Consider the following 16,124-nt stretch of genomic DNA (forward strand, 5'->3'; position numbering starts at 1 on the left):
GACTTTTGTGTCCCCAAGGGCTAGGCAGGGCCTTTCTCCTTCTCCTCCAGCTTCTCATTATTCAAGAACTAGCATGCTTTAGGACCTAGCATTGTCTGGTCCTGGCGGATGATCCCTGGATCCGCACTTATCTCCCGAGTCCCTAGGGTAAGAGATGTGTGCTAGATGTCTCCGTCGGGGTCACCTGCTATCATCCGAAGTCCACTGTCTGGACCTCTCTTCTTCTCCTCCCTCCAACGGAACTCCTTTCCACCGTCCCCATTATTTTCCATGACTTCATGGCTCACTTAGTTCCACGAGCTTGACACTCTGGAGTCACCTTTGCCTCCCTTCTCTTCTGAATCATTATGGATCACCACAGTTTTGTGACAACCTCCTCTGATCTGACTTTCTAGAAGCTAGTCCAATGTCAGCTAACAGTACACTTGAGGTGAGCAGAGACCGTGTCTGCTGGTTTCCCACTGGCTGTAGGCACAGCACGTGGCACAGAAAAGATGCCTAATAATTCTTGTTGAAAGAATAAGTGAATGGAATAAAAATGTGTGATGTTTACTATAGCATAAAAACCTCAAGTAAATTGCCCAGTGATGGTGCAATGTGTGGGCACATTAATAAGATATTATAGCATAATTAAAATATTTTCAAGCATATATTAATGGCATGGAAATTGCTCCCTGTTCAATGCAAAAATAAAGAGAAGCTGAACACAAAAACCAGAAATTATTAACCCAGTTGTGAAAATCTAGAAAATATAAAAATATTTACCACTGGTTATCTCTAAATGGTAGTTTTTACTTATTTTCATACTGCTTTAAAATTTTTCCTGCTTTATTTTTTAAAAAGTTAATGCTCTAAAGAAAATTTACTACCATGGAAATAACGATGCCTTTTGATGGAAGGCTTGAAAGAAGCATGCACAAATTTGAAGGGGCATTTATTCCCAGGTGGACAGTATTATGACCCATCTTCCTGACTTGGATTTTCTAAGTGAAAATGTGAGTCACTTAGTCGTGGGACTCTTTGCAACCCCACGGACTGTAGCCCTACAGGCTCCTCATGGAACTCTCCAGTCGAGAATACTGGAGTAGGTAACCATTCCTTTCTCCGGGGACCTTCCCAACCCAGGGACCGAACCCGCATCTCCTGCACTGCAAGTGGGCCCTTTACCATCTGAGCCAAAAGCATTGCTTAATATTTTTAGTATTCTTCACTCCAGGATACACTGCTTACTTCTCTGCTTCTGCCAGCTTTTATACAGTTGAATTTATCATGATATCATATTATATTAATTTTGCTGAAATGTCATTTTAACCTTTATTATTCTTCTGTTAAACACTGTACTGTCTCCTTATTACTTAAAAAATAAAATTAGAAGTCCTCAATCATTCAGGGTCCAAATTTCAATGTCCAATGCCCCCTTCCAGGCATATAAGACAGACACCTACTGCGCCTGCTCCACTCCTGGACTGCCCACCTCCCTTACTCCACTTCAAACCTTATCCTTTCTTAATGCTTAACGAAAATGTGCTTAGCAATTTTATCAGAACACCCACAGCCCTTATGCACAATCCTGTAACATCGTGCATTTTCAGAATTAAAAAAGGTTAGAGCAGCAAGACATTATTAAAATCATTTGGCTCAACTTCTCCCTTTACAGATGCAGAAACTACAATCCAATTAGAAAAGATGGCTTGTTCAGTAATTCAGTATTGAACTCTTAAGAGTTAAGTATTTTAACGAATACAGGACCTACAATGACTGGCTCTCCCATCTGCTGAGCAATTGCTCAGCAATTTTTCATGACTCCATTCCCAAGGGTATGTCTAGCCTGCCTATCTTGATCGTCCTCATTTATTCCAGGGCAGATAGCACGGCAGATAGATTCCTTTCCATCTCCATTGTACCCAGTGCTGCAGAGTGAGTGCTGAAGAAATATTGCAGAAATCACCTCAAGCAACCCAGCGCTGGAAGTGGAGATACAAATCTGTGACAGCAATATTCCATCTTAACAATATGGCTGCTACATCCAGCTGGCTGGTAATGACCATCAGAGGAAGTGATGGAAACTTTCTTTTGCATACTATATGGATGTTCTAGCCAAATCATGAATGGAGAAGGCAATGGCACCCCACTCTAGCACTCTTGCCTGGAAAATCCCATGGATGGAGGAGCCTGGTAGGCTGTTGTCCGTGGGGTTGCTAAGAGTCAGACATGACTGAGCGACTTCCCTTTCACTTTTCACTTTCATGCATCGGAGAAGGAAATGGCAACCTGTCCGGTGTTCCTGCCTGGAGAATCCCAGGGATGGGGGAGCCTGGTGGGCTTCTGTCTATGGGGTCGCACAGACGCACAGAGTCAGACGTAAGCGACTTAGCAGCAGCAGCAGCAGCAGCCAATCATGAAACCTCAGGGCTATGGTTAAGAGCACTGAGGCATATACACTGCCCCTGTGAAGCACAGATGGCTAGTGGGAAGCTGCTATATAACATGGGGAGCTTAGCCCAATGCTCTGTGATGACCCAAAGGGTGGGATGGGGGGTGGTGGGAGGGAGGCTCAAGAGGAAGGGGATATATGTATGCTTATGGCTGACTCACACTGCTGTACAGCAGAAACCAACTCAATATTTAAAGCAATTATCCTCCAATTAAAAAAAAAAAGATCCTGGAAAGAGAGCCAGGATAAGAATACAGGGATTGGAACTGGGTCCACAGACGACATCTCTGCAGCCAGTTCACTGCGAAACACATAAGCTCAAGGAAGGATCGGACTCAAAAGCCAGGATGAGTAGTAGATTTCAAAGTTGCAAGTGGCTCTTTCCACACACACAGACACACACTCTTTTAAATTCTGAATGACATATACGAGGAAGAGAAACACTTAACAAGGGTACCAATCAAATAATGTACAATGTGTTAGCAAATAACTGGTGGATGAAATGCCATTGCAAGCCAGAAGACCCAGGAGACGGGGAAAGGTGAACCTCTGGGGTTAATCAACATTCAAAAGCAAGGAGAACTAGGACATGCCCTCAAGACACAATCATGCCAGCCTCTTCGTCCTGGCTGCGGTACTCTGCGGTCATGAGCCACACAAACCCAGGAGCATCTGCCAAGATCTCAAACAGCTGAGCAAGCACTCTCTGCCGTTTGTCCAGCTATTGTGAAATGACAGAAGAATGTTCCCAGGGTTTCATCAAGTAGATTTCTCTTTCAGTTCAGAACAATATGATTAGAATACAAAATTTCTTGTTGGTTATGATCTTGTCACTCTGAGTGTGTATTTACCTGGGTGTAGACATCTACTGCTTATTTTTGCAACTAACAAAGGTAAATAGAAAACATCATGGCACATTAAAAAGTAAGTACCATTGAAGAAATAAAATAAACCACTCTTTTCCTCTAATGGCAGACTCACCGCTAGAGAAGTAGGTGCCCATTCACCTGGTGATTCAAAATGTCTTGAATATAATTTATCAAAATTCCATTACTTCCCTTCCTTTCTCGTATATGAGCATCACAATTTCAAGGGAAATGACTTAATGGTGAAATCTCAGGTTGTAGAATAGCCAGCTCACCTTACATATATCAACACTGTTGTTGTACGTGGAAGTGAACGCACTGGACTTGTTAAAAAATGTGAACTGCTCCTTCCCATCAAAGGAAGAAAAAAGAAAAACATCAGAAAAAAGAAAACCTTCAAAAGAAAAATATAAAGGCTCTAGTGACTGATCTTGGTTGCTTTTCACATAAAGACTCAATGTGTGGGAGTTAATTATATTAGTGATGGAGGGTAACAAGCTATTAATTTTGTGCTTCAAAGTTATTAAACACCTTTCTATATACAGTTCACAGGCAAATGAATGGACTTAATCTCTGTATTAAAATACAAAACGAACCAAACAATCCCACGTTTCATGACTCTTCAGAGTTCATTACCTCCTTGGCAATGCTTTCCCAGAGGCCAGATATGCTGCTTTAGAAAAGTCTCTGGCAGTTCACATGGGAAGCCTGTGAACATGGATTTAATCACATTTAAGTCATCCAGACATGAAAGGTCACCAAGGAAAAGCATTTTTCCCTAGTGATTCAACTATACTGGTCTAGTAAAATTTCTTCTTCCAATGATCCCACAACTCCCGAGAGAGTCTACTAGTTTAAGGTGTCACATGGCTAACATGTGCAAATTTAAAGAAGTCAGTGGAGGAAATAAAATATTTAAGATGATAACATTTACTGTCAAGAGAAATTTGTAGATTACTTTTTTTGCTCACGTCTAATTCTTTAGGGTAAAACTTAACATTATTTAATTATAAAGCAGCAAATTCATATAGATGAGGATCTTTAATTACCAAAGGACATTTTACTCGTAAAAATCATTACACATGTAAAAAAAATACAGTAAATGAAGGCATTATTATCATAAATCACAATACTTATCTGCATTTAAGGTTCTCTGTGCTCTAATAAGAGCAAACAACAGCTTGGTTTATCAATGTTTCCACACAAAATTTACAATGATTCATTCGATTTATTAAAAGCCTCATCATAGCTCAAAAGTATCTGAATATCCATAAAATTAGGAAATAATTGCTATAAAATCAAGAAATAATTGCAAAATCTCCATACAAGAAACAATTCAACAAGATAGCACCTATTAGAAATGCTTACATTATAAAAATAATATTGAAAATTAAAACTCTAACTAAGCTGTATCAATAAACTATGCTTTCATGAAACAAAATTTTTGGTACTACTGCTATAGTGCTACGAAGTCAGTTGCTTCGGTTGTGTCCAACTCTTTGAGACCCCATGGACTGTAACCCATCAGGCTCCTCTGTGCATGGAATTTCCCAGCCAAGAACACTGGGGTGGTTGCCATTTCCTTCCCCAGGGGATCTTCCCGACCCAGGGATCGACCCCAGGCCCCCAGCACTGGCAGGCCGGTTCTTTACCACTGAGCCACATGGTATATAATAAGCCTCATCTTACCCACGGGAAAAACTAAGGCTCAGCGAGCTAAGTTCCTTGCCCCAGGTGATAGAGTCGGTGGCAAACCAAGGTTATCTAGCCACAGAACACGTTTATTTTTCTTTTGTGCAGATTAAAAAATTTTTAATTTCAGAATACTTTTAGATTTATACAAAATGGTGGAGAGCAGTACAGAGGGTTCCTGATTACGCCTCACCAGTTTCCCCGATTGTTGAAACCTGACATTACACGCAACACCCACCACATCTAAGGAGCACACTCTGCAATGCAGATATGAACTATACCGCACACCTCACTTGCCTTGCACTCCTCTTTCCCTAATGCTCTTTTTCCCTCCCAGGATTCCATGCAGGACACCACATGACATTATGTTCTCATGTCGCCCTGGCCTCGTTCAGCTGTGACAGTGTCTCAGACTTTATGTTTTTCATGACCTTGACAAAGTACTAGTCAGGGGAGGGGTGTTCAGGATGGGGGTCACATGCACACCCATTGCTGATTCATGTCAATCTATGGCAAAAACCACTACAATATTGTAAAGCAATTAGCCTCCAATTAAAATGTTTTAAAAAAGTACTAGTCAGGTATTTTGTAGAATGTCCCTCCATTTGGGTTTGTGTGATGTCCTTTCGTGATTAGAGTGGAGTTATAATTTTGGGAGGAAGGCCACAGAAGCAAAGTGCCATCCTCAGTATATTGATGCAGAGGGTACACGCTATCAGTGTGACTTCCCTTTGATGACCTTAACTTTGAAGACCAGGCTGGGGTACTAGTTGCCTGGCTTCTCCATTCTAAAGTTACCATCCTCCCTTTCTCTCTTTTCATGCTTTGCTTTTTGGAAAAAAGTTAAGTGGGTGGGAGTGGGAGGGAGTCAAGACACACCAACAGGGTGTGAAGCAGGTGGTGTGAAGCAGGGGCTATCTAAATAAATTATTTGGCATTTTCCTATCAGAGCCTTCATTTTTAGCCCACTTTTCTATATTGCCTCTGACATTCTATCTTTTCCTAGTGTTTTGGCATATTATTCATGTGCAGTAGTTTAAAAACACAATTCTTCACTAATTTCCTGCTTTTGCAAAGGTCCCAAAAAATATGTTAGAATTAAATGTGACAACCAACAAATCTGAAATTATTTTCCACTATCACTGTAGGATTTGTCACTAAGGAATGCATTCAGAACCAACATTCCTCAGAAGCATTCTGTAAAGAACTTACCAGAAATATTCGTTCAAGTTGATCCTGAATGTCTTTCATTCCTGGAAAAGCAGCAACTCCCTGGATCATCTCAACGAAGATGCAGCCAACTCCCCTAAAGAGAGAAGAAAGAGCTGTTACAAAAACTTCAATATATTCTGCTTAGAAAACTAAATCTGCAATTAGAACATCTACTCCTACAAAGAGAAACAGCAAATAAATAACACTCTCAACAAGTATAAAGGGTGGTGCCACGTGCACCTAGACCCCATAACTTTTGTTGCCCTTCTCTGTCTACTCCCCAGAAAGGGTTCCAAACAGATACAACTATACAAGGCTCAAAGAATCTGCCTGCAGTGTGCGAGACCAGGGTTCAATCCTTGGGTCGGGAAGATCTCCTGGAGAAGGGAATGGCTACTCACTCCAGTATTCTTGCCTGGAGAATCCCATGGACAGGGGAGCTTGGTGGGCTACAGTCCACGGGATCACAGAGAGTCCAACACAACTGAGTGACTAACACTTCCACATTTCACTGTTTCACACGAGGCTCAGAAAATGGTGGAAACCAATTAAGTATAAATCTCACTGACTCACCTCCACTCAGGATACAATCAAGAAACTCCTTAGCCTGATATGGAAAGCCTCCATAGTCTTGTTCTACCATGCTTTTTCAACTTGGTTTCACAAATTCATAATGTGTTGTCCTCTCCAACTTTCCAGGACTCTCTTTGCATCAAAATCATCTGGAGAACTTTAAAAAAAAAGCAAATGATCTGAACATAAACTCCAGAGACCTGGTTTCAATCAGTTGGAGGTCAGGCATTTAGGTGATTTAGGGCAACTACAGTGAGGATCTGTGAACTTTGAACTGTGGTGTTGGAGAAGACTCTTGAGAGTCCCTTGGACTGCAAGGAGATCAACCAGTCAATCCTAAAGGAAATCAGTCCTGAATATTCATTGGAAGGACTGATGCTGAAGCTGAGATTCCAATACTTTGGCCACCTGATGAGAAGAACTGACTCACTGGAAAAGACCCTGATGCTGGGAAAGATTGAGGGCGGGAGGAGAAGGGGATGACAGAGGATGAGATGGTTGGATGGCATCACCGACTCAATGGACATGAGTTTGAGCAAGCTCCGGGAGTTGGTGATGGACAGGGAGGCCTGGTGTGCTGCAGTCCATGGGATTGCAAAAAGCTGAGCAACTGAACTGAACTGAACAGTGAGGATCTCTGAACCAGACTGATCCGCCCACGGGCCAAGCATAAACCTACACAACTCGGCCTGAATTGCTCCACTTCCTAGAACTCCTTTTTTCTTTACCTGTTTGCTCTTGACATGTAAATACAACCCAATCTATGGCTCAGTGGTAAAGAATCTGCCTGCAGTGCAGTAGATGTGGGTTCGATCCCTGGGTCAAGAAGATCCTCTGGAGAAAGAAACGGCAACCCACTGAAATATTTTTGCGTGGGAAATTCCATGGACAGAGGAGCCTGGTGGGCTACAATCCATGGGGCCACAAAGAGTTGCATACAACTTAGCAACTAAACAACACAAATATGGTCTCTTCTACAAAGTCTTCCATGAACACTCTGCCAGACAGGATAGCTCCCATTCTGAGTTTGTTTGTTAAACTCTTATTTAATACCAAACATCCACTATGGTCAGCTTCTTTGGTTATGCTCACAGCTCCTATCTGGCAAGGCAGTCCAGTGAATTAGGAGACCTTGCCTCCCAGACCCCAGAAGCCCACACCTAACCCTACAGGAACACCTGACCCATAGTGCAGGCAGGAAGCAAATCAGATACTTCCGCTGAAAGTCTAGGGATAAAGACCCCTGGGAACAGGATGGAAAGAAACTAGCACATGTTGATGAAATAAATCACCTTAATGGCAGAGCTGGCAAAAAAATGGCCAGCTTCCTGCAGATGAAGTTCCCTGAACTGATCTGATTCCCACCTTCTGAAGGCCTGGATTAATTCACTGTTTTTGCTAGATCTCTCTCACTTCTTACAGTTCTCTATGATTTTATTAAATGGCTCTACCTTGAAGGAGTTTATGTTTCCTGAAAAGACTGTAATAAAATCATAAGCATAGTAAGACACTTCTTCACTTGCGGCACTCAAAATTGATTTTTTAAAAAGATTTTTTGATGTGGACCATTGTCAAAGTCTTTATTAAATTTGCTACACTATTGCTTTCTCTTTAATGTTTTGGGTTTCTTGGCCACAAGGCAAGTGAGATTTGAGCTCTCTGACTACGGATTGAGCTCACACCTCCTGCGCTGGAAGATGAAGTCTTCACCACGGGACCACGAGGGAGGTCCCTCACATTCAGCTTAGAGTGAGTAATCCCTTGTGTACTTATTTCAGATCCTCCAGAAGTTAAAGATGATGACTTACTTCTCTGTAACTGCACCAGTTGTATGTGAACAGTATCTTGAATTTTAAAAGTAATACATTAGCAGAAATCTCTTCTCTATCACATCACATAATTTTTATCCAAATTAAACACCAATAGTATATAGAGTCAAAATGAAAACAAACAAATGCGACTTCATATCATAAAAATAATTCCATTTTAGTAATAAAGAATTAATTTCAACATGACTGTTCTAGGTTATCATGGAGTTCCAGTTCGAGTTCCCCGAGTCACACAGCAAATTTCCATTGGCTACCTGGTTACCTCTGTATGTGTTTGTTAGTTACCTATGTTAGTATATATGCTTCCATGCTACCCTCTCCATTCATCTCACCCTCTCCCTCTTCTCCCCCACCTTTGGCCATAAGTCTGTTCTCTATGTCTGTGTCTCCATTGCTGCTCCGTGAACAGGTTCACAGAGGTTTATGCTTGGCTCGTGGGCGGATCAGTGAACAGGTTCATCAGTACCATCCTTCCAGATTCTCTCTCTTTATATACATAGATAGACAGATAGATGGATATAAATATATATGTGCATTAATATATGATATTTGTTTTCCTCCTTCTGACTTACTTCACTCTGTATAATAGACTCTAGGTTCTGCGATAACCTAGAGGAGAGGCATGGGTGGCAGGTGGAAGGGAGAGTCAAGAGGGAGGGGACATATGTTCACCTATGGTTGATTCATGTTGATGTATGACAGAAATCAAACCAGTGTGTAAAGCAACTATCAGTCAACTACAAATAAAAAAATATTAGGAAAAAAAATCAGTGTTCTAGGCAGATAATGAAATAATGCCGTTTGCAGTAACATGCATGGATCAGGTGCCATTCTGAGTGAAGTAAATCAGAGAGAGAATGAGAAATATCATATGACATCCTTTATGTGTGGAATCTGAAAAGAAACGTTACAAATGAACTTACTTACAAAGCAGAGACTCACAGACATAGAAAATGAACTCATGGCTGCCGGGGAGAAGGGACAGTTAAGGACTTTGGGAAGGTCATGTACACACTGCTATATTTAAAATGGATAACCAACAAAACTCTATTGTATACCACATGGAACTCTGCTCTAGTTATGTGCCAGCCTGGATGGGAGGAGGATTTGGGGGAGAATGGATACACGTATATGGACGGCTGAGTTGCTTCAGTATTCACCTGAAGCTATCACAACATTGTGAATCAGCTATACCCCAATACAAAATGCTTTCTGTGTTAAAAAAAAAAAGTAAAAATAAAATTCATACACACACACACACACACACACACACATTTACACATGGAGCAATGCTCAGTGGAAACTAACTGAAGACTTGCAAGAAGACTTTTGTACAACCCGTAAGAACGGTTCAGATGGAAGTGGGAAGGAAGGCAAGAAAGCAATCAGGCCAAGACCTGTGCCCTTCGGGAAGGACTCAGAAGGGGGAGATCCCTCCTTCCTGGGGAGCAAGCTGTTCGAGTCACACGCTGAGCATCCCAATTCTGCGGTCCAACAGTGGGAAGAAAGATGAGTGTCTTCAGCTGGATAGAAAGCCAGTGGGACTTAAACAAGGAATGTAAAAGGCTCGACTCCACTTGTGCAGAGTGCACACACACTTGCTTACTCGAGAAAGCAAATGGAAACCACACTGGCCTCTGGCCAGCTTCCCACCACTGCCCTGGCACGTACCCCAGCCTGAGCCCAGCGCTCATTCCGGCCCCGCTGGCTTTGCAGTGCCACTCCACACTGGGTGAGAGCTGCCAGAGACAAGCAGAGCCCATGCTGGTGAGGGAGGGAGGCAGCTCAGAGCCAGTCAGCTCAGACTCCAAGTGGCATCTGAATGAGGTGAGGATGGCATCTGAGGCCTCAGTGGGCAGTGCACCAGCAGCAGGCCAGCTCTCTGCCACAGCCCATGCCCAGATCCACACTGACTGACTGCTCCAGCCAGCCCCTCCTGATTTAGGGGCATGGGTACTGGTGGTGGGAGAAGGCAGACACAGTCAGAGGGGACTGACCCAGCTCAGCTCTGACCCTCAGGACTCCGCTCAGCAGCCTGGGACCTGACTTTGCCCCCAGTAGAGCAGAGTTGGCCACTAAGGATAGGGGAGCCCTGGCTAAGGATAGGGGAGACCTGGCTAAGGATACGGGAGCCCTGGCTAAGGATAGGGGAGCCCTGGCTCTTGCTCCAGCCACTCCATCTCAAGCCCTTCTTCCTGACAAGCACACTCTTGGGAAAGACATGCCTCTGCTTACAACAGATCCAGTTCTCTCACCAAAGCCAGTGGGCACACACAGACTATACAAGGACGCCTCCACATAAGGATACCTCTTCAAGACCATAACCAGCAACTGTCCGCCTAATTTAAAGAGACAGAGAGAGAGTAAACAACATGCTACTAAAAACCAATGGGTCATCAAGAAATCAAAGAGGAAATCAGGAGATACCTCAAGACAAGTGAAAATGAAAACACAACTTTCCAAAAGCTACAGGACACAGCGAAAGGACTTCTGAGAGAGAAGTTTATAGTGAGACGAGTCTACCTCAAGATATAAGAAAAATCTCAATTAGACGGCCCAACCTACCATCTAAAGGAATTAGAAAAGAAGAACAGACGAAGTCTACAGCAGCAGAAGGAGGGAAATAATAAAGATCAGAGAGGAAATAAAACAGAAAGCCAAAGTACAACGGAGCAGATCAGTGACCTCAAGAGCTGGTTTTTCTAAAAGGTAAAACTGATAAATCTTTAGAAAGGCTCACCAAGAAAAAAAGAGAGAAGATTCAAATAAAATAAGTAAAGAAGGAGAAATAACAGCTGATATGGTACAGATAATTAAAAAATCAGAACAGAATACTATAGCTATACGCCAACAAATTGGACAATACAGAAGAAATTAATACATTTTTAGAAACTTAAAACCTTCCAAAACGGAACGAAAGAAACAGATATTCTGAATAAATCACTAGTAGTGAAAATGAATCTGCAATTAAAAACAAACAAACAAAACACCCAGACCAAACCAAACAAAAACTCCCAGTAAACAAACTCCAGGACTAGACAACTTCACAAGGGAATTCCACTGGACATATAACGAAGAGATAATATACAGTCTTCTCAAACTATTTCAAAAAATTGAAGAGGAGAAAAAAGAAGAAAGTTCTCTGCCTGTGAAGTATAACACGAAGCTACAGTAATCACAGCAGTACAGTAATGGTACCAAAGCAGACCAATAAAACAGAACAGACAGCCCAGAAATAAACCCATGCACTTGTGGTGGGGCCTTTCTAATGCTATTCCGAATCTTTATAGATGAGTGTTTAATGGGAGAAACGCAGCTTTCTTTTGAAATATATTTAAAGATATCTTTCCTGACTAATATTAATACATTTACATCTTTACCAGAATATTTATCACAATGCTTTAATTTCAGCATTTTTGACAAAACTGCCTAAAACCAAGGTGAGTAAAGAGCTGGAGCCTCAATCTGAAACAACCTGTGACAAAGGAGGCAAGAATATACAGTGAGGAACAGACATTCTCTTCACTAAGCGGAGATGCAAAAACTGAACGGCTGCATAAAAAAGAATGAAATTAGAACCACACACAAAATGAAACCTCAAAATGGTTTAAAGACCTTAACACAAAACATGAGACCATGAAACTCTCAGAAGGGAACATAGGCAGAACACTCTTCAGCATAATATAGCAATTTTTTTTTGGATCCATCTTCTCAGGAAAAGGAAACATAAGCAAAAATAAACAAATGGGACATAACTAAAGTTAAAAGCTTTTGCACACCAAAGGAAATGGTCCAAAAAAAAGGCAACCCATGGAATGGGAGAAAATATTTTCAAATGATATGACTGAAATGGGATTAATATCCAAAATACTAAATAGCTCATACAACTTACTATTTTAAAAAGTTTAAAAATTGGCAGAAGATATGAATAGATACTTGTCCAAAAAAGATATACAGATGGCCAACAGGCACACGAAAAGACGTTCAACATCACTAATTGTCAGAGAAACACAAATCAAAAACAGAGTGAGATATTACTTCACAGCTGTCAGAGTGCCTACCACCCAAAAGTGTACAAATAACAAATCTGGTGAGGATGTTGAGAAAACGTGCCCTAGAGCACTGTTCGTGAAAATGTAAATTGGTGAAGCCACTATGCAAAATACTACAGAGATACCTCAAACACTAAAAATAGAACTGACGTATGACCCAGCAATTTCACTCCTGGGCATGGATCTGAAGAGAACAAAAAAACTTTTTTGGAAAAGATACATGCACCCCAATGTTTGTAGCAGCATTATTTATAATAGCCAAGATACAGAAGCAACCTTAGATGCTTTCATCAACAGATGAAGGGATAAAAAGGATGTGAATACATATATACACACATACATACTACAAAATATTTGCCCTAAAAAGAATGAAATTCTGCCACTTGCAACAGCATAGATAAATCACTAAGCATAGTGGGTATTATGCTTAGTGAGATAAGTCAGACAGAGAAAAACAAATACTCTGTTATCACCTAACATGTTAAATCTAAAAAATAAAAGAAATGTATATAACAAAACAGAAACAGACTCAGACACAGAGAACAAACTAGTGCTTTCCAATGGGAAGAGGGAAGTGGAAGAGGCAAGAAAACGGTATGGGATTAAGAGATACAAAATATTATGTATCAAGTAAACGAGCAACAAAGGATATATTGTATAGCACAGGGATATATATGGCCATTATTTTGTAATTACTTCAAATGGAGTAGAATATATATAAATATTGAATTGCTATGTTGTACACCTGTAATGCAATCTTGTAAATCAAGTACACCTCAATAAAAAGTATAAAATTAACAATGATAGTAATAATACTAATAAAAATTTTAAAAGATTAAATATCTACATTGGTATTAAGAATTCACTTACCTGTATATTAAAATGTAATGATATTCTTATAGCTATTAGGGCTTCAAACATCCAGTTAGATCTAAGATTTCAATTTGATGGTTTTTTACATTTTTTATACCAAGAATTCTTTTCTAAGACACTGATCTGCATTTCTATTGCCTTCCTATTATGTTATATAAGGCCTTCCAGGTGGCTCAGTGGTGAAGAATCTGTCTGCTAATACAGGTAACACAAGAGACGTGGGTTTGATCCCTGGGTCGGGAAGATTCCCGGGAGAAGGAAATGGCAACCCACTCCAATATTCTTGCCTGGAAAACTCCGTGGGTAGAGGAGCATGGTGAGCTACAGTTATTGGGTCACAAAGAGTTGGACATGACTGAGTACACATACGCAAACATCAAACTCATAAAGAAAAATGCACAAGTATACATCAGTTCAGTTCAGTTGCTCAGTCGTGTCCAACTCTTTGCGACCCATGGACTGCAGCATGCCAGGCTTCCCTGTCCATTACCAAGTCCCAAAGCTGACTCAAGCTATTGTCCATTGAGTCTGTGATGCCATCCAACCATCTCATCGTCTGTCGTCCCCTTTGCTTCCTGCCTTCAATCTTTCCCAGCATCAGGGTCTCTTCCAATGAGTCACTTCTTTGCATCAGATGGCCAACGTATTGGAGTTTCAGCTTCAGCATCACTCCTTCCAATGAATATTCAGGACTGATTTCCTTTAGGATGGACTGGTTGGATCTCCTTGCAGTCCAAGGGACTCTCAAGAGTCTTCTCCAACACCACAGTTCAAAAGCATCAATTCTTCAGTGCTCAGCGTTCTTAACAGTCCAACTCTCACATCCATGTGTAACTACTGGAAAAACCATAGCTTTGCCTAGATGGACCTTTGTCAGCAAGTACACATAAAATATAAAAACAGTATATGTGTATATAAGTATACATAAAATATCTTAAATCTTTAACAGCCACCAGCACCTTCCTTGGAGAAGGCAATGGCAACCCACTCCATTACTCTCGCCTGGAAAATCCCATGGACAGAGGAGGCTGTAGGCTGTAGTCCATGGGGTCGCTAAGAGTCGGACACAACTTCACTTTCACTTTTCACTTTCCTGCATTGGAGAAGGAAATGGCAACCCACTCCAGTGTTCTTGCCTGGAGAATCCCAGGGACGGGGGAGCCTGGTGGGCTGACGTCTCTGGAGTCGCACAGACCTGGACCCGACTGAAGCGACTCAGCAGCAGCAGCAGCACCTTCCTTTATTCCATTCTGAATACACCTTCTATTCTTCATCTATCGACCTTAGACTTGCCCAACACAAGCTGCAACTAAGTGCAAAGACCCTCAGCAGAAGCCATAACACCCCACTGTGAACTCTGCTAAGCTGGTTGGTGAGGTAACCTTTACACTGTCAGAACTTCTTAATGGAAATTCTTTTACTATTGATTGTTCTTGGTCCATAAAGTCTTCATGATCTGATGCTGAGAACAATTAAAAGATAAATCTATGCTGCAATTCTCAGTTGAAATGAAATGATACGGCATTTCTATAGGCACTTATCTGCTTAGTGGCCTGAAGGATTTGAACTCTCATTTCTAATGGATGTTTCCCATGGTGTTGTTTTTCAAAGTTGCTTGAGGATATACTAATAAAGCTGAGAGAATTATATGTAAAGGATTTACACAAAGAGATAGAAAGCACAAAAAAATTAGAAAGTAGAAATATAAAACATATCAACGTCTTAACACAGCAGAACACTTCATTACTAGAGCTTCTTTACTGCTAAACAATAAACACTTCAATTTAATATGGAGGGACTATTGCCTGCGTTCCCTTTCTTTTTCCCGCCTTTTTCCTTTGTTACCCTCCATTAGCTGTGCTGCCTGTCTTGATGGATTAAGTTGACGTCCCTGAGTGGTTTATTGAGAAAGAATTCATCCACTTAAGCACTATATTTATGATATATAACTTTATTTCAGCAAATGTCTCCTTTAATTTGCTTCTATTGGAAATTTGAATCGTGTAATTATCAAGCACTTGGTTTAAATTTTTCAAGAATAAAAACTGGTTACAAAAGCTTACAATGAAAGGTGTCAGAGAATGCAGTGTGTTCAAACTCTTATTTTCAGATTAGTTACCAGGCAAGGTAATATATAAAATATCCATGCATGCTCACACATCTTTAATTCTTTTGAAATCAAAATTTCTTGATTTAATTTTATGCCACAGCTGTGTAAATATTTTTGCATTAAAATTCAAATCAAGATTTTAAGCAGAATTGTTTGTTCTTTGTCATTAGGAGCAGTCCTTGGGGTTGCAAAGAGTCGGACACAACTTAGCTACTGAATAACAACATAATGGAAAAAGTTCCTGTTTTTTTTCCAGCTTTACTTATTATTGGCACCACCACACAAACTTTTAGGACTATTGTCATTTGTGGGGAAATGTCTATCACGTGCCTTTCAAGTATATATGCTATAAAGACAGGAATTCTAAAACTTTATGCACAATTCCTGTGAAAAGTTACCAAAGAAGCAGGAAAGGACATACTCACAGTTCAGTGTGTGTGTGTGTGTTAGGGATGGGGGGTGGTGAGAAAACATTTGCGCGAG

General features: G+C 40.9%; 1 protein-coding gene across 3 annotated transcripts in view; it reads right to left on the bottom strand.

Annotated features, from left to right (window-relative positions):
* The window catches only part of CDK14 (cyclin dependent kinase 14), a 673,238-nt gene that overhangs the window by 251,265 nt on the left and 405,849 nt on the right, over positions 1 to 16,124 (bottom strand). For all 3 annotated transcript variants that reach the window (XM_013963116.2, XM_018047444.1, XM_018047443.1), the window contains one exon: positions 6,205 to 6,298. In XM_013963116.2, coding sequence (XP_013818570.2) covers positions 6,205 to 6,298 — 94 coding nt within the window. The remainder of the gene's footprint in view (positions 1 to 6,204; positions 6,299 to 16,124) is intronic.

This window comes from Capra hircus, chromosome 4 (assembly GCF_001704415.2).
Source record: "Capra hircus breed San Clemente chromosome 4, ASM170441v1, whole genome shotgun sequence".
Taxonomy (NCBI): Eukaryota; Metazoa; Chordata; class Mammalia; order Artiodactyla; family Bovidae; genus Capra; species Capra hircus.